This window comes from Emys orbicularis, chromosome 2 (assembly GCF_028017835.1).
Source record: "Emys orbicularis isolate rEmyOrb1 chromosome 2, rEmyOrb1.hap1, whole genome shotgun sequence".
NCBI lineage: Eukaryota > Metazoa > Chordata > Testudines > Emydidae > Emys > Emys orbicularis.
In genome coordinates this window covers 157,903,171-157,924,932 of record NC_088684.1, presented here as the reverse complement: position 1 = coordinate 157,924,932, position 21,762 = coordinate 157,903,171, and the positions used below count along the sequence as shown (strand labels likewise).

Sequence of the window (21,762 nt, the reverse complement as noted above, 5' to 3'; positions counted from 1 at the left end):
AAGTGCTGCTCTGACTGGATATCAAGTCTCAAGCTTCAGAAAAGTTTCCTAACTTATCTTCTATGGCTTGCTGGGGTGATAGTGCTCAGGCTTCTGTGAGGTCATTAGCTCAAAAATTTCAATGTGCTGAGCTCATGCCAAGACACAGACCTGTGGGAGGTCACTGGCTCAGCAGTTCAAATTAGAACAGGTGGCTCTTCATTTCAGGGTCGGCTCCAGGCACCAGCAGAGGAAGCACGTGCCTGGGGCGGCACATGCTAAGGGACGGCATTCCGTCCATTCTTAGGGCGGCACAGTCCGGTTATTTTTTTTTTCCTTCGGCAGGTTCAGGCGGCAGTCTGAGCGGCTTTTTTTTTTTTCGCTTGGGGCAGCAAAAATGGTAGAGACGGCCCTGCCTCATTTCTGTTGGGTTTGTCATCACTGGTGTTAACTACTGTGACATAACGCTTACATCATACCTGATGGAACACAGCACAAGGAAGATAATGGACAAGGGAATAACTGTATTTGAAAAGAGCTGAGCCAAAGCCAGACAAACAAGAGTGTGCACACATGGACATGTACACTGACTGTGCCAGGGCCGCCCAGAGGGCGGGGCAAGTGGGGCAATTTGCCCCGGGCCCCACAGGGGCCCCCACGAGAATATAGTATTATATAGTATTGCAACTTTTTTTTATGGAAGGGGCCCCCGAAATTGCTTTGCCCCAGGCCCCCTGAAGCCTCTGGGCGGCCCTGGACTGTGTAGCTTGTGCATCTAGCCACATGCCACTATGGTCCTGTCTGTTCACTCTCCCCTCCTAAACTCTCCATTCTGTTTCCCCTGGATGCTAGCTGGGGAGGGTAAGTCAGTGGCAGTGTTTCCTCTGCACAATGTGGGAAAGTGTCTATTGCAACTATAATTGAAACCAAACTCACCGCAATTGGGCTACTAAGCATTGTTGCTGAGTCAGTAGTTAACTTCACTGGGTTTGAACCAGTGAAGGCAAGATGAAAAGGTTCCACGCACGCACACACACACACACACACACACACACACACACACACACACACACACACACACACACATATTTATTTCACTCTCTCACACCCACATCATTGTCAATCCCGGGAGCCATTCACTCCATTGTAAAGAAACACTGTAATATATGAAAACAAATTACAACTATCTGCAGTTTCTATGCTGAACTGCAAAGTAACAAAATTTAGGAATTTTAATTTACAAACAGAGCACAAGTTCTCTCTCACAATGTTATCTAGTTTAGCTGACGAAAACTGCTGACCTCCCGCAGTGTAAATGGAAAATCAACAAGTGGTTTAATTTTTAGCAAAGCAATAATGCCCATCAGTACAATTTTAGCAACTTCACTATGAACATTTACATCCCATTCAGGCTTCCTCAGTATATATTTTTAAAGCATTTGTCAGTGTAAATGGATTCACTAAAACTTTTAAAGAAAATTATATGGGACTTTTCTGTGTTTTTTTGCACATACATAAGGCAAGACAGAGCAGATGTCATTTCTGACAGGATTTCATGAACTCACTTCAAACGGTGCATAATCATCAGGAAGCTTCTCCAACATATCATCAGCCAATCTAGCTACCACCACCTCTCTAGTCTCGCCTCCTCCACTGGAACTGTCTTTAGGTTGAATACTGAGGATGGTATCCAACACATCCTTGGCAAGCTTGCTTTGGTAAGTGATATCAGCATTGGGATGCAGCCCAAATACCTCAGGAGTGTCATAAGCGGGCAGGCTCTAGATGATCAAACACAAAGAATTGTAATTGGAGGTAAAATTCACAAATGCCAGCTGTAAAAAAGCCAGAGGAATAAAAGCAGTTACTACCCTATAAAATAAAAAAAGCTTTATTTTCCTAATTTTGGCATCCTGTGATGCTCAATTAGCAGTCTTCAATGCAAAGAATCCAGTGCTTCCTAAAACCTAGCACTGAAACACAAACCCTGCTGACTGCAACCACTTAGGGCAGTGTTTCCCAAACTTGGGACGCCACTTGTGTAGGGAAAGCCTTTGGCGGGCCGGGCCGGTTTGTTTACCTGCCGCATCTGCAGGTCCGGCCAATCGCGGCTCCTAGTGGCCGCGGTTCACTGCTCCAGGCCAATGGGAGCTGCTGGAAGCGGCACTGGCCGAGGGATGTACTGGCCGCCGCTTCCAGCAGCTCCCATTGGCCTGGAGCAGCGAACCGCAGCCAGTGGGAGCTGCAATCGGCCAGACCTGCAGATGCGCCAGGTAAACAAACCGGCCCATCCCACCAGGGGCTTTCCCTAAACAAGCGGCGTCCCAAGTTTGGGAAACGCTGCCTTCGGGTATGTCTACACTACCCGCCGGATCAGTGGGCAGCGATCAATCCAGCGGGGGTCGATTTATAGCATCTAGTCTAGATGTGATAAATTGATCCCCGAGCGCTCTCCTGTCGACTCCTGTACTCCAGCTCAGCGAGACACGCAGGCAGAGTCGATGGGGGAGCAGCAGCAGTCGATTCACCGTGGTGAAGACACCACAGTAAGTCAATCTAAGTATGTCAACTTCAGCTACATTATTCACGTAGCTAAAGTTGCGTAACTTAGATCGATCCCCTCTCCAGTGTAGACCAGGCCTTAGTATGCAATTTCCCCCTATGTTTGAGTAGTAATTTTCCACTTCAGACTCCCCTAACATTTCCTGTGCAGTAGGGCCAAGAGCCTGGACTCCCATTCTCTCTTTCTCCTTTGATAATGGTCTCTCTAGATGGTACTTCTCTCAAGGGAGTTAAAAGGAAAAATAAAGTGTAGAGCTACTGGAACAGCATTATAACTCCTTCACTAACAGATATTTAGGCAAGTATGCAGACAGGAGAAAAATCTGTTTAACAGACTGAAACTAAAGGAAGATGCTGAAGGGTAGAAAGAACTTGGATGAGTGTTTATTAGTATTGTTTTCATTTGGTAAGAGCTTGGTACTGTACAAACCTGTATGTACTGAAGGTACTGATCCACTGTGGTACATTTGGGTATGCTGTACCCTTTGTAAAAGCAGAAGTCTTGACTGAACATGTTTTCACTGAACCAGACTTTAGCAAATGTGTTCAGCAGTCTTTTGTCATAGTCATCAGTCACTCGACCTCCATACTGGATCTCGCCTACCATGTAACGAACAGTATTCCAGGAGACACCCTAAAACAACATACAAACATTAATTGTGGCTAAACCTCCCTGAATTTCATGCAGAGCTCTTTTGACATCTTCATGTGTCTGTATACATACAGTATTGTATATAGGCCCAGATCATCTGACCCTCTTGAGGGTGAAAGTGGCTTTACACCACCCTTGTGTTCCCCTGATCTTGAGGTCTGCTCAATCCTCACACAACTTACAGCGGCTTAAGTCAGTGGTTCTCAAAGCCGGTCCGCCGCTTGTTCAGGGAAAGCCCCTGCCGGGCCGGGCTGGTTTGTTTACCTGCCATGTCCGCAAGTTCGGCTGATCGCGGCTCCCACTGGCCGTGGTTCACCGCTCCAGGCCAATGGGGGCTGCGGGAAGGGCAGCCAGCACATCCCTCGGCCTATGCCGCTTCCCGCAGCCCCCATTGGCCTGGAGTGGCGAACCGCGGCCAGTGGGAGCCGCGATTGGCTGAACCTGCGGACGCGGCAGGTAAACAAACTGGCCCGGCCCGCCAGGGGCTTTCCCTGAACAAGCAGTGGACCGGCTTTGAGAGCCACTGGCTTAAGTAACAAGGGGCTCTTTTGGCAGCTGGGATACCTGTGGTACAGCTTCGCTCCAACCATGCCCCCAAATGCCATTTACAATGGAGATGGCAATGAGCTTTGCCAGAGAAGCAACTATGGTTCACTACACTGTTTTGGATTCTCCCATCCAGAGACATCTTCAGGAGGCTAGTTAAGCCAGTTTTACAGTCCCCTTTTGCTGCCAGAGTGTCACAGAAGGGCCACAGAAGCATGGAATAGCTGGTCAGTAGTAATATGCTTTCTGCTTAGGTCATTTAAACAAAATCCACCACCATTGCAGTGCAGAAATAATTAGAATTATCTTTGTAGACTCCTAACTGCTGCTCTGATGTCCCACTGTATTTGGTTTTTAGGCAGGGGATGCATTGGAGTTCAGAAAATTCATCAGCATCTTTAACTTTCACAAAATTAGTACCAACAAATTTCAAATAATATTTTCCTAAATTTGATACTCTCCTCACAGATACACATGTACAGCTTGCCATCCAACCCATTCCCCAAAACTGGTGTGGGCATGAGAAGCACTGATTTATGAAGACAGGGTCAAAAAGCAAGTGCTAATTCCATTAAATCACAAATAATTGAAATATATAATTAAAACATTTGTTATAAAACAGAACATCATTCTGAAATACAAAAAACAACTTTTAGCCATTTAACGCTATCTCACAATAAAAATAAACTCTATGTCATGGTGTGTTTTGCTTTATTAATTTCGATGGAATATAGGTGTCCAAAAAGTCAAAGGTGATAGCATAACCCAGTCACTGTCCAACATCAAGCAGTCTTAAACAAGCTTCAGTGTTTGGTATACAGAGACCTCAGCTGGCTTAGTACTTTGGCAAACAAACCATTAGAAATCTTTTTAACCCTTTAAATATGTAGAAAAGAAGGGAAAAAAGACAGTTAAAGCATTTGCTATGTCAAGTATTAAATAAGATTTTCATTTTAACAACATCCCTTGGTCCTTTAAGCTACAGAAAGTTTTTAAAAGGACAAAACCCCTTATTTGACAGTCCTTTAGATGGTATTAAAGATGGTAATAACTGTCCTATTTGGGGAAAACAGAAGTTAGCTAAGATAGCCTGGATCTCTTATTGTGGCTGCTAAAGTTTGATCCCTTTTTCTTGAAGACAAAACAAGACAAGCACACGCAAAAGAGAAAAGAAAAGAATAGCAAAATAAATCAGTTTCTATCTTTGGTGTTGACTCTCACTTGCAACCTCACTGCTGGAAAAACACAGGTATCACACTTGGTCTTATCAGCCATTCTGAGACCTGACAAACTTACACCAGCATCAGGTTGCTTTGGGCATTGCTTTTAGCTGCCTCTCTGCTCACAGGCTTGCAGCAGTGTTGTAAAATATATACTCTTAGCCAGCTGAGCCAGACTCTTTTCAGACAGAAGGCAATAGGAGAGAAATAGGAAAGAGAAGAATTAAGGTGGGGAAGGAAAAGGGTGCACCAGGAGGGGGTGAAAATGTCTCACATCCCCAGTGGTGTTTGGGGTTTAGCTGGAGCCAACAGTGTCATCTGGGTCTCTCATTCTGGCTCGGTCTGGTCAGGACATCTCAGGATTAGGATGACAAAGGCCCAAGAGTGTCATGGTGGACTCTGGGGTTCCAGGAGATAAAGGGGATGGAAGCCATAATGATAACACTCGCTCCTTCCTGTTTGTCAGCCTTTCAGTCAGCCATAGTCTGCTAATTTCCTGCCCCCCTCCGAAGTCTTTCTGAGGACCGCAAAAGGAGAGCAATGGGTGGAATAGCCCTTCCCCTCATTACTTTGTCCACCAGTTACATCTATTTTCCAACACACCAATTTTGAGTCACTGATTTCTGGTCCCACACTTTCCTTCTTTAGCAAATACGATCTCAACACAGTCCTTTTTGTTTGGACTAATTCAGTCTGTTTCCCCTGTGCACTTTCCCCCCAACACCAACATTTATTGTTATAGGTTATTTTAACATTTTGTGAATTGTTAGTCACTTTCTACAGTTAGGTTTGCAACTGGGACAAGCCTACTAGGCTTCAAATATTGCTGCAGTTTACAGCTCCCCTTTTTTTGCATAATTATATATATATTTTTGGACTAATAAAAAAGTAACCACCACAAACATAACTAGAAAACATACACATGGTTAAAAATGGATTTAAAAAGTTACCCCCCACTGAGCAGTTGCATTTGTATCTCAACATATGTAGACAAGTGTTTTCAGTGCTGTGGGCACTCAATATATCTAGAGTTAAAGGAACAAGCTTTTTAAAATCTAGCATTCATGTTTGTATTTCAGTTGTTTGGGACCATCCATAATATTCCAGTTACTCAAACTATTGAATTAAGTACCTTCTTGATGTCCATGTCATCTAAATGATTCTGGATGAACTGCACAGTGGCATTAAAGTCAGCCTGGTTAAACTCATAGGGGATGTTCCAACCTAGTGGTCCAAATTTGCGTCTTTCTTGAACTGTGGAGTGCAGGAAACCAACAGCGTATAACATTGGTTTCCATTGCACCATGTTACTGACATCCAGGAGATCTTGGTTCACACCTGTTGGAAAAAAGTGGACATCACAAGCCATAAGCTACCAGCATTTTAGTTTCAGTGTGATCCATTACTAAAATACCTCTCCTGGTGGTACTTAGTTAGCTTTGAATCTCTCCAGAGATGCATTTACTATATCACAAAGCACTCTAGTCTGGAGAAAGTATGCTAACTCTTTTTAGGTAGCACAAGTTAGCCTAAAGTTCAGAAATATAAATGAACATGTTACAGTGCACATCTGGTGCATTTATCGTATCAACAAGCCCTTTGAGGACAGGAGATACAGCTTTTTAGTTCCCAGAAAAGCACATAAAAATCATCACTCTAGCATGATAAAATCAGCATATGGCCTTTCATCATAAAAAGTGCAAGGGTGTTCAATTATTAAATGATGTGTTAAAAAGCATTTTAAGCAAGACACTGGAGGTTATAATTTGTGGAAAAAATATTCCTGTTTTTATATCAGATGAGTTCAGCAGCTCTCCAATTTCTCTCGATTTTCTTTTCATCTGGCTTCATCTTAGGGCCAAGTTGTGCCTTGGAATCCACATGCACAACTCTTGTTATCAGCTTCAACGGATAAGGTTTGCAGGCAGTGTCCAACATTTCATTCTGATTCTACCAAGAACTGCAACATGATCACATGGTAACATAGGTGGGGCTGGAAGGAAGGACCTATTTAATTGTGTACCACTACAAATTATATTTTATTCCCTGTTGATTTTTTTCACTCACCACCATATGTTCTCTTCAGACCAGCTTTGAGCCCCTGTGGAGGTTCATTGGTGAATTTAATGGACATTTGAAGAAGGGTAATGGGGAACTGCCGGTGAACCTCAGTGGTCATCCACAAGCGAAAGTTCTCATGGACAGTCTCAGTTTCTATAATAGTGTCCATCAGCTCATCCAAAAAGTCAAGCCCCAGGTGGCAGTTCTGAAGAAGTGCCCATCCTCCCTAGAGCAACAGAAGAGAACAAGATGTGATATGCATTTGTGTGGTATTTAAATTTATTTGCAAACTGAAAACACTAAATGACATTTTATTTATCATTACAATTAGAAATGTATCAAACAATTCTAATTTACAGCATGGTAATCAAATGTGTCCAACAGCTCATGTGCAGCAAGGTGGGAAGAATTTAAGTAACATATTCCTCCACATTCCAGTTCTAAGCTTGTCAACTCTGTATCAATTCAAATTAGTGCCTTTCAGAACTTTATATTTTCCCATGTAAAACTCAAGAACTGGCAGCCAGTTCACATGCTAATTGTACAACTAAGATATAAGAACATAAGAATGGCCATACTGGGTCAGACCAAAGGCCCATCTAGCCCAGTATCCTGTCTACCAACAGCAGCCAATGTCAGATGTCCCAGAGGAATGAACAGAACAGGTAATCATTAAGTGATCCATTCCCTGTCGCTCATTCCCTGGCTAGGGACACTATCCCTGCCCATCCTGGCTAATAGCCATTGATGGAGTGACAAAGTATTTCCCATCTGCAAGAAAATGCTAATGACAGCCCATGCTGTCTGACAAGAATGGCAAATTTACCACTTGCAGATGTGTGGGATGACCCTTTGAGTGTCCTTTTTATATTCCTCCTCAAAACAAGGCCTACTTAATCCTCCATCATGTACCTTTGATTCTCAACTTCAATGGTTATGAGTCTTGACCTGTCCATGATTCCAATCAGTGGATCCATTGAACCTGCTGTCCTCCATTAAGTAGAAGTTTTGTTTCCTTTTCACTACAATAAAAGTGTTCCTGAAGACCACTGGGATAGAAGTGCTAAATCAGTGAGCTCGGAAATACATGCCTTGACATGCTAACCAGCCCACATATTACAGACACTATGATGATGGTATCCTAGTGACCTGATCAACCCAGCAAGCTGGAGATGCTAAACAGGGGTTAAAACAAAATAGACTGTATGGGACCACAGCTCCTCCCTCCACACACACCCCTTCTGGATTTGGGAGAGTTCTGTTACCTCTTGTTCTGCCTCAGGTAAATGAGGCTTCATTAAGTGAGAAACTCAAGTGGAAGCAACAGGAGGACTTGCATCTGACTAAAGAGTTGATAGGACTCAATACCTTCACATCATTAGCTGGAGCACCATCAGCACCAGATGGGTGAATTGTGCAAAAGCAGAGAACCCCCTATTTCCTTTTATCTACAGGAATTTTTGTCCCTCAGACTCCTCCAGTTCTCCTTCTTCAGGGAAAATGAGATCTTGCTACCAAATTCTCCATTCCCTACCCAAAACCCAGAAGGGAAACAATTACCTAGTTAGTTCCCTCTCTCTCAATGCTCAGAAGAGTAATCGTATGGATGGGATAGACTTTTGGGGAGTACAAAGGGTGTTTACTCACCCTTTGCTGACTATGGGTGTGGGAGAGGGACGCTGACTCCTTGCAGATACATTTATTTCCCCATTCGCAATCTCTTCCTTATGACATTTCCCATTACCAGGCTATAATGTCACTTCACTACATAATGATAAATTATCACCAGAAGGCAGCCTCCTAATTTTATGTATTTTACAATGCAGGGGGCAAGGTGGCAGCTATCACTCACTGCTTCCAAATACAGCACAAAGAGCTGAAAGCCTCTGAGCTGGGCTCAGCTGTCCATACATTTAGGAAACAAGTGTCAGTTTAACTCATTGCTCTCCTCTTCAGCTGAAGTAGTAAGATTATAATGATTTCACTGCCACCATAAAATGGATTGCTATTGTGCAAAGAATATGTATTATTTTCCCCCTTTGAATTGCATTGCAGTCCTATTACACATGAGCACTTTCAATTGCTAATTTGTATTAATAAAAACCTTGTTCTCTTTCCTCCCCAGACTGCTTACAGATAACTTCCATTCTATGAGTATTTATATTAAAAAGCATTGTATTAAGTCCAAAGTAGACTGCGAAGAGTTACAGGGGAATCTCACCAAACCAGGTGACTGGGCAACAAAATGGCAGATACAATTCAACGTTGATAAGTGCAAAGTAATGCACGTTGGGAAAAATAATCCCAACTACACATATATAATGACAGATTCTAAATTAGCTGTTACCGTTCAAGAAGGAGATCTCAGAGTAATTGTGGATAGTTGTCTGAAAACTATAGCTCAATGTGCAGCAGAGTCAAAAAGGCTAATATAATCATAGGAACCATTAGGAAAGGGATAGAAAATAAAACAGAAAATATATAGCTACTATATAAATCCATGGTGTGCCCACACCTTGAATACTGTGTTCAGTTCTGGTCTTCCCATTTCAAAAGGGATATAGTGGAACTGGAAAAAGGTTCAGTGAAGGGCAATACAAGATGATCAAGGGTATGGAACACCTTCCATATGAGGAGAGATTAAAACAATAGGGCTGTTCATCTTAAAGAGATGACTAAGGGAGGGAAGAGGTCTATAAAATCATGAATGGTATGGAAAAAGTGCATAGAAAAAGTGTTATTTATCATTTCCCACAATACAAAAACCAGGGGGCAGCCAATACAATTAACAGGCAGCAGGTTTAATACAAACATGAGAAGTACTTTTTCACATAACACAAAATTAACCTTAGAACTCATTGCCATGGGATGTTGTGATAGCCAAAAGTATAATTGGGTTTTAAAAAAGAACTAGATAAATCCATGGAGGATAAATCCATCTATGCTTTTGTGTGTCCCCCCCCCCCTTTTTTTTAAGCCACAATGAAGTAGTAATCAAAATAAGTGGTATTATTTGGAAGATGAGTTACAGAGGCTCCAAGCTATTTAGGACAAACTCCATTTCAGTTTTTGAAGCTGTAAGGCAAATATATAAATGGAGAACAAATTAAGTCTCTTTCAAACTTATATGCTTATTAGCTAAGATGGTCAGAGGGTGAACCTGGTTGCCAGAAGGAGAAGATGGGGTGGATATCTCCATAACTGCCCTGTTCTGTACATTCTCCCTGAATCTCTGGTATTGGCTACTGTCAGAGACAGAAAACTGAGCTACATGTACCACTAGTGTGACCCACTATGGCAGTTCTTATGTTATGTATTTGTTTTTCCACAGAAAATCACAAATATGTAATGTGCTCTCTATAAGAGACATGAAATTTGGAAGTCCTCTCAATGTTTACACATTGTGTCAATATTTGTCAACAATATAGTAAAATAAATTTAAAAGCATCATACGAAATGCCTCTATACTAGTAGTTAATAATCATTAAGTCAGATCATGAAGTTGGCATGTCATAATCAGTTATGAAATTCCCATTAGTCACATGCATTTTCACTGACTGGCTTTCATTGATAGTCTACCATTGTATGACGCAGGCCTATTGTTTTGGAATTCAAGTTACTTTTATAAAACAATTAGATCTACATGCATCAACGGTATCAGAACGCTTTGTTTCTATTCAGGGTTATAACACATTACATGTTGTAACCACGCAGTGACAAGACAACAACGATTCAGGTTTTGCCTTACATGTGCCATGGTCTGCTGTAGAAGTTTACGAGCATGGACTTCTTGTCCCTGACCCATGGAAACATAACGTGTCTCTGTCTTCAGTCTTTTCCCCAGAGCAATGATTGAGTCGGTAGGATCAGAACCCATAGAAAGAAAGCAGATGAGAGGAGTACGTGGATCTGATTCTTCCCATGTCTTCTCCAAGTCCAAGATGACTCCTTCTGCATATTTTTCCCCCATGGTATCCATGATATACTTCCTGGCCTATATTAAAAAGTTCAACCACATCTATTATAGTCATTCAAATGTTGCTTTCTATAAACTGAGGCTGCAAGTTATATATAAACTACTCACCAAATTTAACACTACATTTTATCCTATAGAAACAGTCTATGTAAGATGGTCAACATATAACCACCATATGCAATGTTGTGGCCTATTAACAGTTGACAAGATGATTTAAAATCAGACCGCCATAGGAGGAAGATATCACGCTTTCGTGCCTCCCCGCTTTTTTTTAAGCCACAATGAAGTAGTAATCAAAATAACTGGTATTATTTGGAAGATGAGTTACAGAGACTCTACGCTATTTAGGACAAACTCCATTTCAGTTTTTGAAGCTGTAAGGCAAATATATAAATGGAGAACAAATTAAGGCCCTTTCAAACTAGACTGAAGTGATTTCTGCTCTATTGCTTCTCTGGCAGTTGAGTTCTGGATTTACAATAGCTACCAGTTTAATGTACAAGAAAAAGGACCAATAAGTAATGAGTCTGTTCTCAGAGACAAAGGCATTCAAGACTAGAACTGGCTAAACTTCAGTTTCATGAGACATTTCATTTTGTTCTGAAGTATAACAAAACCAAGTTTTTCACAATCTCTCACAAACTGGAAATCCATTTTAGGATTTGGAAACACTAACATATGAGCAAGAACAATGATCAGCACTTCGGAGGAGTCATGGACTTGGAAGTCATGGCTTAGTGGTCATGGAAGAGCAGGTGGCTAGTGCTTAAGATCAACTGGCAGCTAGAAAGAAGGAACATGGGAAATGATTTCTTCAGGTTATAGACCTGAGCCAATAAAGAGGGAGGACAAAATCCCTTGAATTATGTAAAAGTTAGTGAGTAATTAACTAAATGATCTCTTATTTAGTTTCCACAGTTGAAACTAAAAAGGAGTCAGTCACTGAGCACTGTAGAGAAGAAGCAAAGTATACATGAAACTAACTGTAAGGAAGCCTCCAAAGACAGACCCTTCAGAAGTGAAAATAATAAGCTTTTGAAAACTGTTACCCTCAAGTAAATTTGTATTTATTCTCTAAAGCCAAGTACTGTATAATCATAACAAGATAAGCGAGATTCACCATGAATAGGGCATTCCTGTTTTTGTGAGAGGAATAATCTGGACCAGGTTAAGCTCTGGCATTGAAATCAGTCCCCTAACTTCAATAGAAGTTGTATCCATGTACACCAGAACTGAATATTTACATCTATCAAAAGTCCAGAGAGCATTGCAATGCCAATAATTAAGTTCTGTGAAACAATATATGCAATTTAACAGTAATAATATCATCCTAGAGTTTAATTCCAGCCTTCCACATCTCAGTATGGATAAAATCTCTACAGTTTCTTGGGTAGGTGAGGCAGTAAATAACTGAAAGGATCCTAAGTGGTAGGCAGAGTACTGAAATTTCCTCTGAGAGACAAAGGAAAGTCAATGGGCAAATTAAAACCTCAGAGAGAAGGAAGAGGAAATCCAAGCAAACAATAACAAAACTAGAGCAGCCACATCTGAGCAATTATACAAAATCCAGAGAAGTTAAAGTTAAAGAAGTTCTACCTCAAAAAAAAAAAAAGTCTAGCTTCTGAGCAAGCATGTAAGACAGAATACTATTAAGTTCATTTGCTTAGTACAGTAAGGAATCTGTAGTCACAGCCTTATCTGTAAGATGTGGTTTAGAGCTGATTTTGCATTTCAAGATCGTACATTTTGCTTTTCTTGAAAAGCTTTCATCATGGACTAAAATTTAAGACAAGATATACACATACATATGCACATAGGTGTCCAAACTTTTTTTTTATAAGAGAGAGAGAGAGAGAGAGAGAGAGAGAGAGAGAGAGAGAGAGGTAACAGAACAAGTTTAATGTTAGGCAGAAAACTACTTGTGGGATCCAGTATAAGTGGGAAAGCTGACCTCACATTTGATTCTCTGGTAGTGTAGATCAATAACCAGAAAAAAATAAATTTAGCATAACACAAATAGGAGGTTATCAATACGCTATGGACATAAGATATCACTATGATATTCTGCTTAGAATAACCTGTAGGCAGAGGTTAAAAGAAAATCAAGTCTTGAACAGGTCTGTCAACTCACCAACAACAAGCAGGTGAGAGTTGTGTCTTCCCCTGCTCACTGTCAAACTAGCGGATTCTTCAAGAAACTGTCTCACAAGGGCCTATGCCCACTCTCTATGGGAGAGTCAATTTTTCCATCCGCAAAGTGGAATAATCACACAAAGGGATCACCCCTGCGATAGCTGTATGAATTAGTATAGGTCTGTAAAGCACTTTGAAAAAATCCCAAGGGCTGTTTAAGTAACAAGGATTATTAGAAGATAGTAACATTTTACATACATAGCACTAAAACTCTGATGCTATATTGCAGGGATCGGCAACCTTTGGCATGCGGCCCATCAGGGAAATTCGCTGGTGGGCCGGGACAGTTTGTTTACCTGCAGCGTCCGCAGGTTCAGCCGATCGCAGCTCCCGCTGGCCGCAGTTCACCGTTCCAGGCCAATGGGGGCTGCGAGAAGTGGCGTGGGCCAAGGGATGTGCTAGCCGCCGCTTCCCGCAGCCCCCATTGGCCTGGAACGGCGAACCACAGCCAGTGGGAGCTGCGATCAGCCGAACCTGCGGACACTGCAGATAAACAAACCATCCCGGCCCGCCAGCGGATTTCCCTGACGGGCTGCATGCCAAAGGTTGCCAATCCCTGCTATATTGTATATTTGATAAAATATATTCAAACTTAATTAAGCAATTCCTACAGGAAGTTATTACATCTGAAGGAGCAGACAAAATATGCCTACGGGTTAATGTACCTGAGCTATGGTTCTATCAGGACACCAGGATCTAATAAGGAGGAGACGTCTGAAGCAGTCCAGAGATTGATCATAGCCACTGGGAACAAGTTCTTCCTCTGGATTCTCCTTATCAAACCAGATTTTCCATTGTTTCTCTGTTCTTGAAATCTGTACACATAAGGCAGAGAACCGCATCTCACAATATAGAAGGAGTCACACTGCAACACACAAACTCCAAAACTTTCAGTGAAGGTCAGACATTAGAGGCATAACCATGTTTATTTATTAATCTTTGTTTATATAGGGTTACTGTGGATATTAGAGAAAACAAATTTTTAGACGGAGTACAAAAAGAGGACTATGCATTGATGCCCTCAACCAAACAGCTATACTAAATATTCACCAGAAAGTGTTGGGAGGGGCAGTCAAAATGGAGCACTCTAGGGATGCAGGAAAGCTTGCATCCCCGTGGGAACAGAGTTAAGGTTGTGTTATGTGGTGGAGGAGAATTGGGAAAATGTTAAGGGGCGTATGTGTTTGTGAATGGAGGACAGAAAATATGTATTACTAAGTGGCCTCTCTTCATTTACTTGCTTTCCTGAGTTCTTTCATGGGCATAGTGTGTGTAAGAGCCTTAGTTGTTTCATAGCCTAATTTTGTATATTAATTTCATTCCATTGTTCACAGATGACTAAGGACATGGACAAATACTTAATGATCATCTGTTGCTCGGTGCCTCTTAATTTATAGGACTCTTTGGAGAAACTGCTACTTACTTGGTCCAAAACATCTGAGAATTGTCTAAGCTTACTGAGTTCCACCAGGTTCAGCCAAGTCATATCCAGGATCCATTTAGATGGTTTAGGAGGACAAGCTTTAAGGTCCAGAGAAGCACCACCTGTGAGGGGTAAGGCTATAATTAGAGTCTGTTTTAAAAATAGAGTTTTCCAGAAAAGCAATATTTTGGAAAACCTCATCTAAATATTGAGACCATATTCCATGCACTTCTGTAGTAGATGAAAGCTCTAAATTTTTTTCCCAAAAGTCTGTTCTCTATTTAATTTCATCAGAAAAAAACTTTAAATTTGTATGAACAAATTTTGAGAACTGAAAACATGAGGCATTTCAACCAAATCTAGTGTTTTACACACACACACACTTCTGAAAAAAAGATTTTTGAACATGCGAGAGCCCTGTCAAAATTGAAACCTAGTTTCATTGAAGTGACAAATCTTACTTTACACAAGTTATTTAAAAAAAAAAAAAGCTGGCCTTTTAATTTTTACTTTTTTTGTGTAGAAAACTAGTACAGAAAAAAGCTAAATTATTCAAAGCTCAATTATCCAAAGGTCATTTGTCTCCCCTGAAGTTCACTTCAAGCTAGATAAGGATGGAGGAAGGAGATCTACCTGAATCACTGACTTCTTGAAGAGAAATGGACAAGGAGAAACTATGTTGTGCATAAAAACTTTTGCACCAACTTCAGTTAGTCAACACTAACTTCAGTTAGTCAACACTTCTTGTTGCCAAGAAGGGTAATGGCATTTTGGGCTGTATAAGTAGGGGCATTGCCAGCAGATCGAGGGACGTGATCGTTCCCCTTTATGCGACATTGGTGAGGCCTCATCTGGAGTACTGTGTCCAGTTTTGGGCCCCACACTACAAGAAGGATGTGGAAATATTGGAAAGAGTCCAGCGGAGGGCAACAGAAATGATTAGGGGTCTGGAGCACATGACTTATGAGGAGAGGCTGAGGGAACTGGGATTGTTTAGTCTCCAGAAGAGAAGAATGAGGGGGGATTTGATAGCTGCTTTCAACTACCTGAGGGGGGGTTCCAAAGAGGATGGAGCTCGGCTGTTCTCAGTGGTGGCAGATGACAGAACAAGGAGCAATGGTCTCAAGTTGCAGTGGGGGGGGGGGTCTAGGTTGGATATTATGAAACACTATTTCACTAGGAGGGTGGTGAAGCACTGGAATGCTTTACCTAGGGAGGTGGTGGAATCTCCTTCCTTGGAGGTTTTTAAGGCCCGGTTTGACAAAGCCCTGGCTGGGATGATTTAGTTGGGAATTGGTCCTGCTTTGAGCAGGGGGTTGGACTAGATGACCTCCTGAGGTCCCTTCCAACCCTGATATTCTATGATTCTATGATTCTAACACTGGAGAAGCCAAGTATCAATTGTAGTCTTGTAATGAGTACATTTACCACACATCTTGGACCACCTCATTTGGTCTCTGCATACTAGTTTGCCTCCTGAAGACTTTTTCTAACACTCCTATGTCTTGAGCAGCCTCAAACAAACTGCCATTCCTTTAAGCCAACCTTCAGTTCCCTCCAAAAGTTAGCCCTCTTGAGGGGCAAGATTCAGCATGGACACAGGAACAAGTTTTCCTTTTAAACCATAAGAAGTGTTGCCTGTGAAGTCTAGTATCTTACTGGGCTAGAAACAGGACCAGTATCCCCTTGGAAAGTGGACAGGGGATGATGTTTAACTTCCCAATGAGGGCACACGGCACTTGCATGAGGTTACATGACTAAAGTCGAAACATTTTTTTGTCCAGAAAAGCTTTTTAGGTCATTAAGAATTGTTTTACATTATTTTCAGTTTCACTTCCTGTGAACCCTCTGCATTTACTAAAAAGCCATGGGTCCTTTAGTGTCCACGTCTCTTTTTTCAAATTCTTTGATAAAAAAACACACATGCTGGATAGTACTTGGACTACCTACTGCAAAGTCATCTGGAATCGTTCTATAATGAGATTGCTCTTTTACCTCTTATTACCTCTTTAATTCCCAACACCTACATCATTGAAGTTCAATATTATTCCCATAAGTTATCAGTACAATATGATACTGCATTCTTTATCTCCTCTGATATTTCAGAAGCAGTAACACCTGACAGGCAGAAAAGCTGTACCTATAAAAGAATGACTCATAGATATTGCACAATAATGTATTTGCACACTTTCTAATTATACAGATCTTCTGACCTTTAATAAGCGTCAGGAACTCTTCATGCTTCACTCTGTTTCTCTGCATGTCTATTTTCAAGGTAAGCAGTAAGGTGAACAGGAATTTGTGCTCCTCATAAAGTCCCCTGGCAGCATACTTATATACTTCATAGGTCATATGCTCAATTATATTAGCAATTCTCTTACTCGTAATTGGGCTCTTGACAGACCTGTTCAAAAGGAAAATTTAGTTCAGAGCCTTTATTGTTTAAGTTTATAGAAAAGATTTTCTGGAAAGGAGTAGGGCAAGTATGCAGGAAGTTCTAGTTCATTATCCTGAACATCTCAAAAATGAATAGGTCACTAAGACATATTACCAGACAGCAGAATACTAAAACAGACTCTAAAGCTGAAGCAACTTATCAGAGTCCTTACCTCTGACTAGATCTATTTGCATTGGAAACAATTGTCTCATAGTGGACTAAAAACCTGCTCCTACCAAGGTCCACAGACAAAGCTTAAGAAATATTGGTAAACAAGTTCTTTTCCTAGTTCTCTGCTTCTGCATGGGATAGCATAATGAAATAGAGGCAGGAAAGCCCCATTTTCGGAGGAACACTGTAATTTACTTTACTACAGTCCTTTCCAAGGGGAAAAAAAGTCATCTGATCTTTCAGTAATGTTAGTTACCTGGCTAGAGAAAGGTCGAAGAGTCCCAGAAACTGTCCAAGAGAAGTCTGATACATCACATTGACCATACTCATCTCAGTTATAAGGAAATATAGGATGCTCCCTCTTGTTGCAACTGAAAGATGAAGAGAAAGGCTGTGCTTAAAGCAGAACATGCAAAAGAAAAAAATGCAGATCTCTAAACTTACTGCATCAAGTATAACAATGTTAATGATGACAACTAAAACTTTTAGCTGCTATATCATTAACCATTCATAAGTGGTTTAGTGTTAATTCTAGTCTCATTTACATGTCAGTAAATAAGTAAAAGTGTGTTTTCTATAACTAGTATATCTGATGCAAAACCCAGTTTCCCAATATGAGTATACTCAGAGGGTACCTAAATGCTGCATTTGGATGCTCAGATCAGCACTTAATGTACAAAATCTTATTGGATGTGCTTAAGCACCAACTGAGTTTCCAAATGCACATCTTAGATGTCCTATTATACCAGCCATATGAGAACCGGACCCACTACATTGTAACTCATTTTACTCTAACCAGGCAATCAGCAGCCAGGGCTTTCCAACATTCTGAAGGAGTATTGCCATTTGTCATGACTGGGACGTGGGCGGGCTAAGCTAGTGGTTCGAGCAGGAGTCAGGTTACCAGGAGATCAGGAATGGGCACCAGGTTACAGACAGCAATCGAATAGCAAAGTCGAGGACAAACCAGGGCCTGAAGCCACATCTAGGGTCTATTGCAAGGGTTCTCAAACTGGGGGGTTGGGACCCCTCAGGGGGTCGTGAGATTATTACATGGGGGGTTGTGAGCTCTCAGCCTCCATCCCAAGCCCTGCTTTGCATCCAGCATTTATAACGGTGTTAAATACATTAAAAAGTGTTTTTAATTTATAAGGGGGATCACACTCAGAGGCTTGCTATGTGAAAGGGGTCACCAGTACAAAAGTTTGAGAACCACTGGTCTAGTGCAAGCAAGGTCTGGAGCAGAAGCAGACAAGCAGTCTGTGTTATTGCTCATCAGATTCCCTTTATGGCTTCCTGGTTTATATACTGGCCAGTCAGTGGGGTGTGAGGGACTGCCCCTCAGGCCCTGCTGGGAGGTACTTCCTGTCTAACCTAGCTTTACAGGGTCCTCCCGTTGATGCCCAGCCTGAACCTCCAGTACTGATATGGAGGCATCAGCCACCCAAGAACCCCTATCGTCCCAGGTTCTAACCCTATATGTTCTTACACTATGTAACGAATACCATTTCATGAATCTCTCAAAATGCAGAAAAATCCCAACTGAATACTACCTGGAACTTTTCATTCCAGAAGTAACAAATCCAAAAGGAAAGCACAGAATACAAAATGTACAAAATACGTAAGGACCTTGCCATTGTACCAGAGGAGGTCTCTTGACTTCAGTGATCAAACTCTAAAATTGCTAAGATTTATAATAAATTAATGCATTCTGTTAAAGACACCACAGTGTACCTGTGTCCCCTTTTTACTGCAGTCTTCAACATAATTATAATGTGTAATCACATGTTCCATTTTTAACCATTAAGCTAATTTAGGGGCAAAGTATCAAGAATGAATGAAGCATTTACAATACTACAATAGTGCCCAAATAAAAGCTCAACACATTAAGACTAAGGGATGTTAGGATGCTACAAACAAGTATATACCCTTTCCTCAACACTGATCAGGTTGGCAGCCTACAAAATGCCAACATTTTGTGGGTTGGAAAGTAGTATAAAACTGGGCTGTCTCTTCCCAGGTCAACGTTATGGATCTGCACCCCCAGTGTATACAGGCACAGAAGTTAGCCTTATAACAGATTTTTCATTGGGAATTGGTAAGAGTTCAGCATGTGATTCACACAACATAAATTGATATATTTTTCCACAACAGATCAATATGCTATTTGTCTTATCCATTTAGTTTACGGGGAAACACAGTTCCCCTGTTATTTGTATAATCCCTTTTTTCTTCATGCTCTCATCCTCATTTCTCCCACTCTAGCATTGCTTTTTTTTTTTTTCTCTCATTTGCTAGTCACATTTGTCTTTTATTATCAGGGATTCCAGCTCACCGGGTCTGTACTCCTCACGGGCTGAGTTGATCTGTATTTCAGTCTCAGCAGAAATCTGCAGTTTCTGTGTCACTTCCTCAGCAGTCTTCTTGGTGTTACTCAATACGGTGATCAGACTCTCATCCTCCACCAGAGAACCCTGTGTGCTTGTCAGTCGATAGAGCAAGTTATCTTCCAGCTCTTTCATCCTTCTCTTGTTGGCAGTCACATCTTCCATGAGATCAGTTCTCTCTTTCTCTAGTTCCTTTTACAGTGAAAAGCAATACTTGGGATCAGCCCATGTGCATCAAGAGTAATTTATTGTTCTAACTACCAATGATACAGAGTGCTTTCACTAAAACTAGTTTAAATCTGGAGTAGCTTGACTGGAGTTACTTCAGATTTACGTTTAGTCTCCCTGAGAACAAATTTGTCCCAATATCTTACCCCCGTTTTTTTTTTTTAAAGGTGTGTTACCTAGCACTTTAAACAAGTTTATACTGTTAATAGAAATATGCATGAGATTCACCATTCTATAACCAGAAAGACTTCAGTTAGTCACATCCCAAGAATATTCAAGTTAAGGCCACTTACAAACTCTATCCACATTCTTTTAATAGTAGGGGCCAACGGTAAGACTAGCTACCGCAAGAGCATGAATTGTATGTGCATTCCACAGCTGTAGGATGTGGCCTAGAACAAAATCAGTGGATAACAGAGGAAAATAGAAAACATCTTACCCATAAACAGCATTTCTCCAATAGACATCTCAATCTAGCCTGTTGGGTTCTAATTTAGCTCTATTTGTATAGGCACAAGCTGCAACACATCCACAAATACTAGAATCCCATAATTCCTCAGGCACTAATCAAGGTGGGTTCAAGCTGCTTGTTGGCATCCCACCCAGAAATATCTAAGCACTGAAAATACTTAATTGGGTAAGAGGTGGTACCTAGTTAGAATTTAAAGTCTGCAAAGAGAGTTTTGCTCTAGGTTTGTGTCAAGTAAGAGACTTTCCAGACAAAAGTGACAAAAACCAAGACAGTCTTCAATAAAGCTATGATTCAGCAAGGTACTTTGACATATACTTCACTAAGTGTGTCTGTGTAATCCCATAATCTGGAAGAACCACATTCCCTGGTATAAAGAATCTTTCTGCAACTTTTGGGCCACCCTGATACAAAGACCTGTCGTACGCAGACTGATTCCTCCCTAACAAACTTGTGACCGCAGAAAGGCTGCCAAGAGATTCTACAGTACCAGAGGAAATACTGAGTTATTGTTTGGAAGCCAAATTTATTCCTAAGCATAAAGGAAAATCCTAATTATTTTAGCATTCCTTGCATTTTACTTATTGATATTAAGGTACTCCAGCTTTACTAGACATATCTGTATATTACCTTCATATAATGCTCGGATATACTGGAGAGCATTAATTTGGGAGATGACTGTTTAGTGATACATTTTCTTTGCTGGATGATGAAAATGCTTTTGCTTGAAACTTTGGAAGCAGTCTCTATGCTAAAGTAGTTTAATGCAATTTGCCTTTCACTTCTGCAGATTTGAGTTCAAGAGCGTCTATGTCACAGGTGAAATAGAAAAGGTTGTGTCCCTACACCCATCAGTAACAATCTACATAGGAAATCATGTAGCTGCCAATCAAGCAGAGTCTGTAGTCTTTTCTCAGTGAAAGCCTGGGAGCAGAAAAGTAGGGAGCACTGTAAATCAGGCCTGCGGTGCATTGGCAAAGCTAGGTGGAAAAGCTCACATAATAGAAATGGGCATAATGCAGGCAGCTGCTAACCAGCCCAATCATTCTCTCCCTTTCATCATGTAAAATTTCCCCTTTCTAAAATAGGAGGATTTTCAATTAGCATTACTTCTTTGAGATGTGGCAGCTGAAGCAGAAGATGCTCTGTTATTATCTTTGTCTGCTTCCATCTGTTCCCAAGATACATATGAAAGCATTTTAAGCAGTTTTTTTTTCCAAACTCATTTACCCAATTCAAAGAAATATCAACTTGCAGAAAAATTATTAGAAACAATACAAAATGTGATATTTAAGTTATGTTATCCGGCTTTCTTTACATTCACTTAGGCTTACAAGGAAACTTATACCACTTAACTGCTAGCATACAATTAGAGTAATAATTAGAACCCCAAGGCCAAATATACATTCATTCCTATATTGTTTCAGCCAGGAGGAACTAGAATAATTTCTTGTCTGT

General features: G+C 41.1%; 1 protein-coding gene across 1 annotated transcript in view; it reads right to left on the bottom strand.

Moving 5' to 3' along the window:
* The window catches only part of DNAH5 (dynein axonemal heavy chain 5), a 248,587-nt gene that overhangs the window by 18,219 nt on the left and 208,606 nt on the right, over window positions 1-21,762 (bottom strand). The window contains exons 69-78 of the mRNA XM_065398374.1: window positions 19,556-19,799; window positions 17,477-17,591; window positions 16,826-17,016; window positions 14,613-14,734; window positions 13,855-14,004; window positions 10,769-11,014; window positions 7,027-7,246; window positions 6,092-6,297; window positions 2,972-3,175; window positions 1,545-1,760 (exon numbers count right to left, since the gene is read on the bottom strand). Of these exons, the coding sequence (XP_065254446.1) occupies window positions 1,545-1,760; window positions 2,972-3,175; window positions 6,092-6,297; window positions 7,027-7,246; window positions 10,769-11,014; window positions 13,855-14,004; window positions 14,613-14,734; window positions 16,826-17,016; window positions 17,477-17,591; window positions 19,556-19,799 (1,914 nt within the window). The remainder of the gene's footprint in view (window positions 1-1,544; window positions 1,761-2,971; window positions 3,176-6,091; window positions 6,298-7,026; window positions 7,247-10,768; window positions 11,015-13,854; window positions 14,005-14,612; window positions 14,735-16,825; window positions 17,017-17,476; window positions 17,592-19,555; window positions 19,800-21,762) is intronic.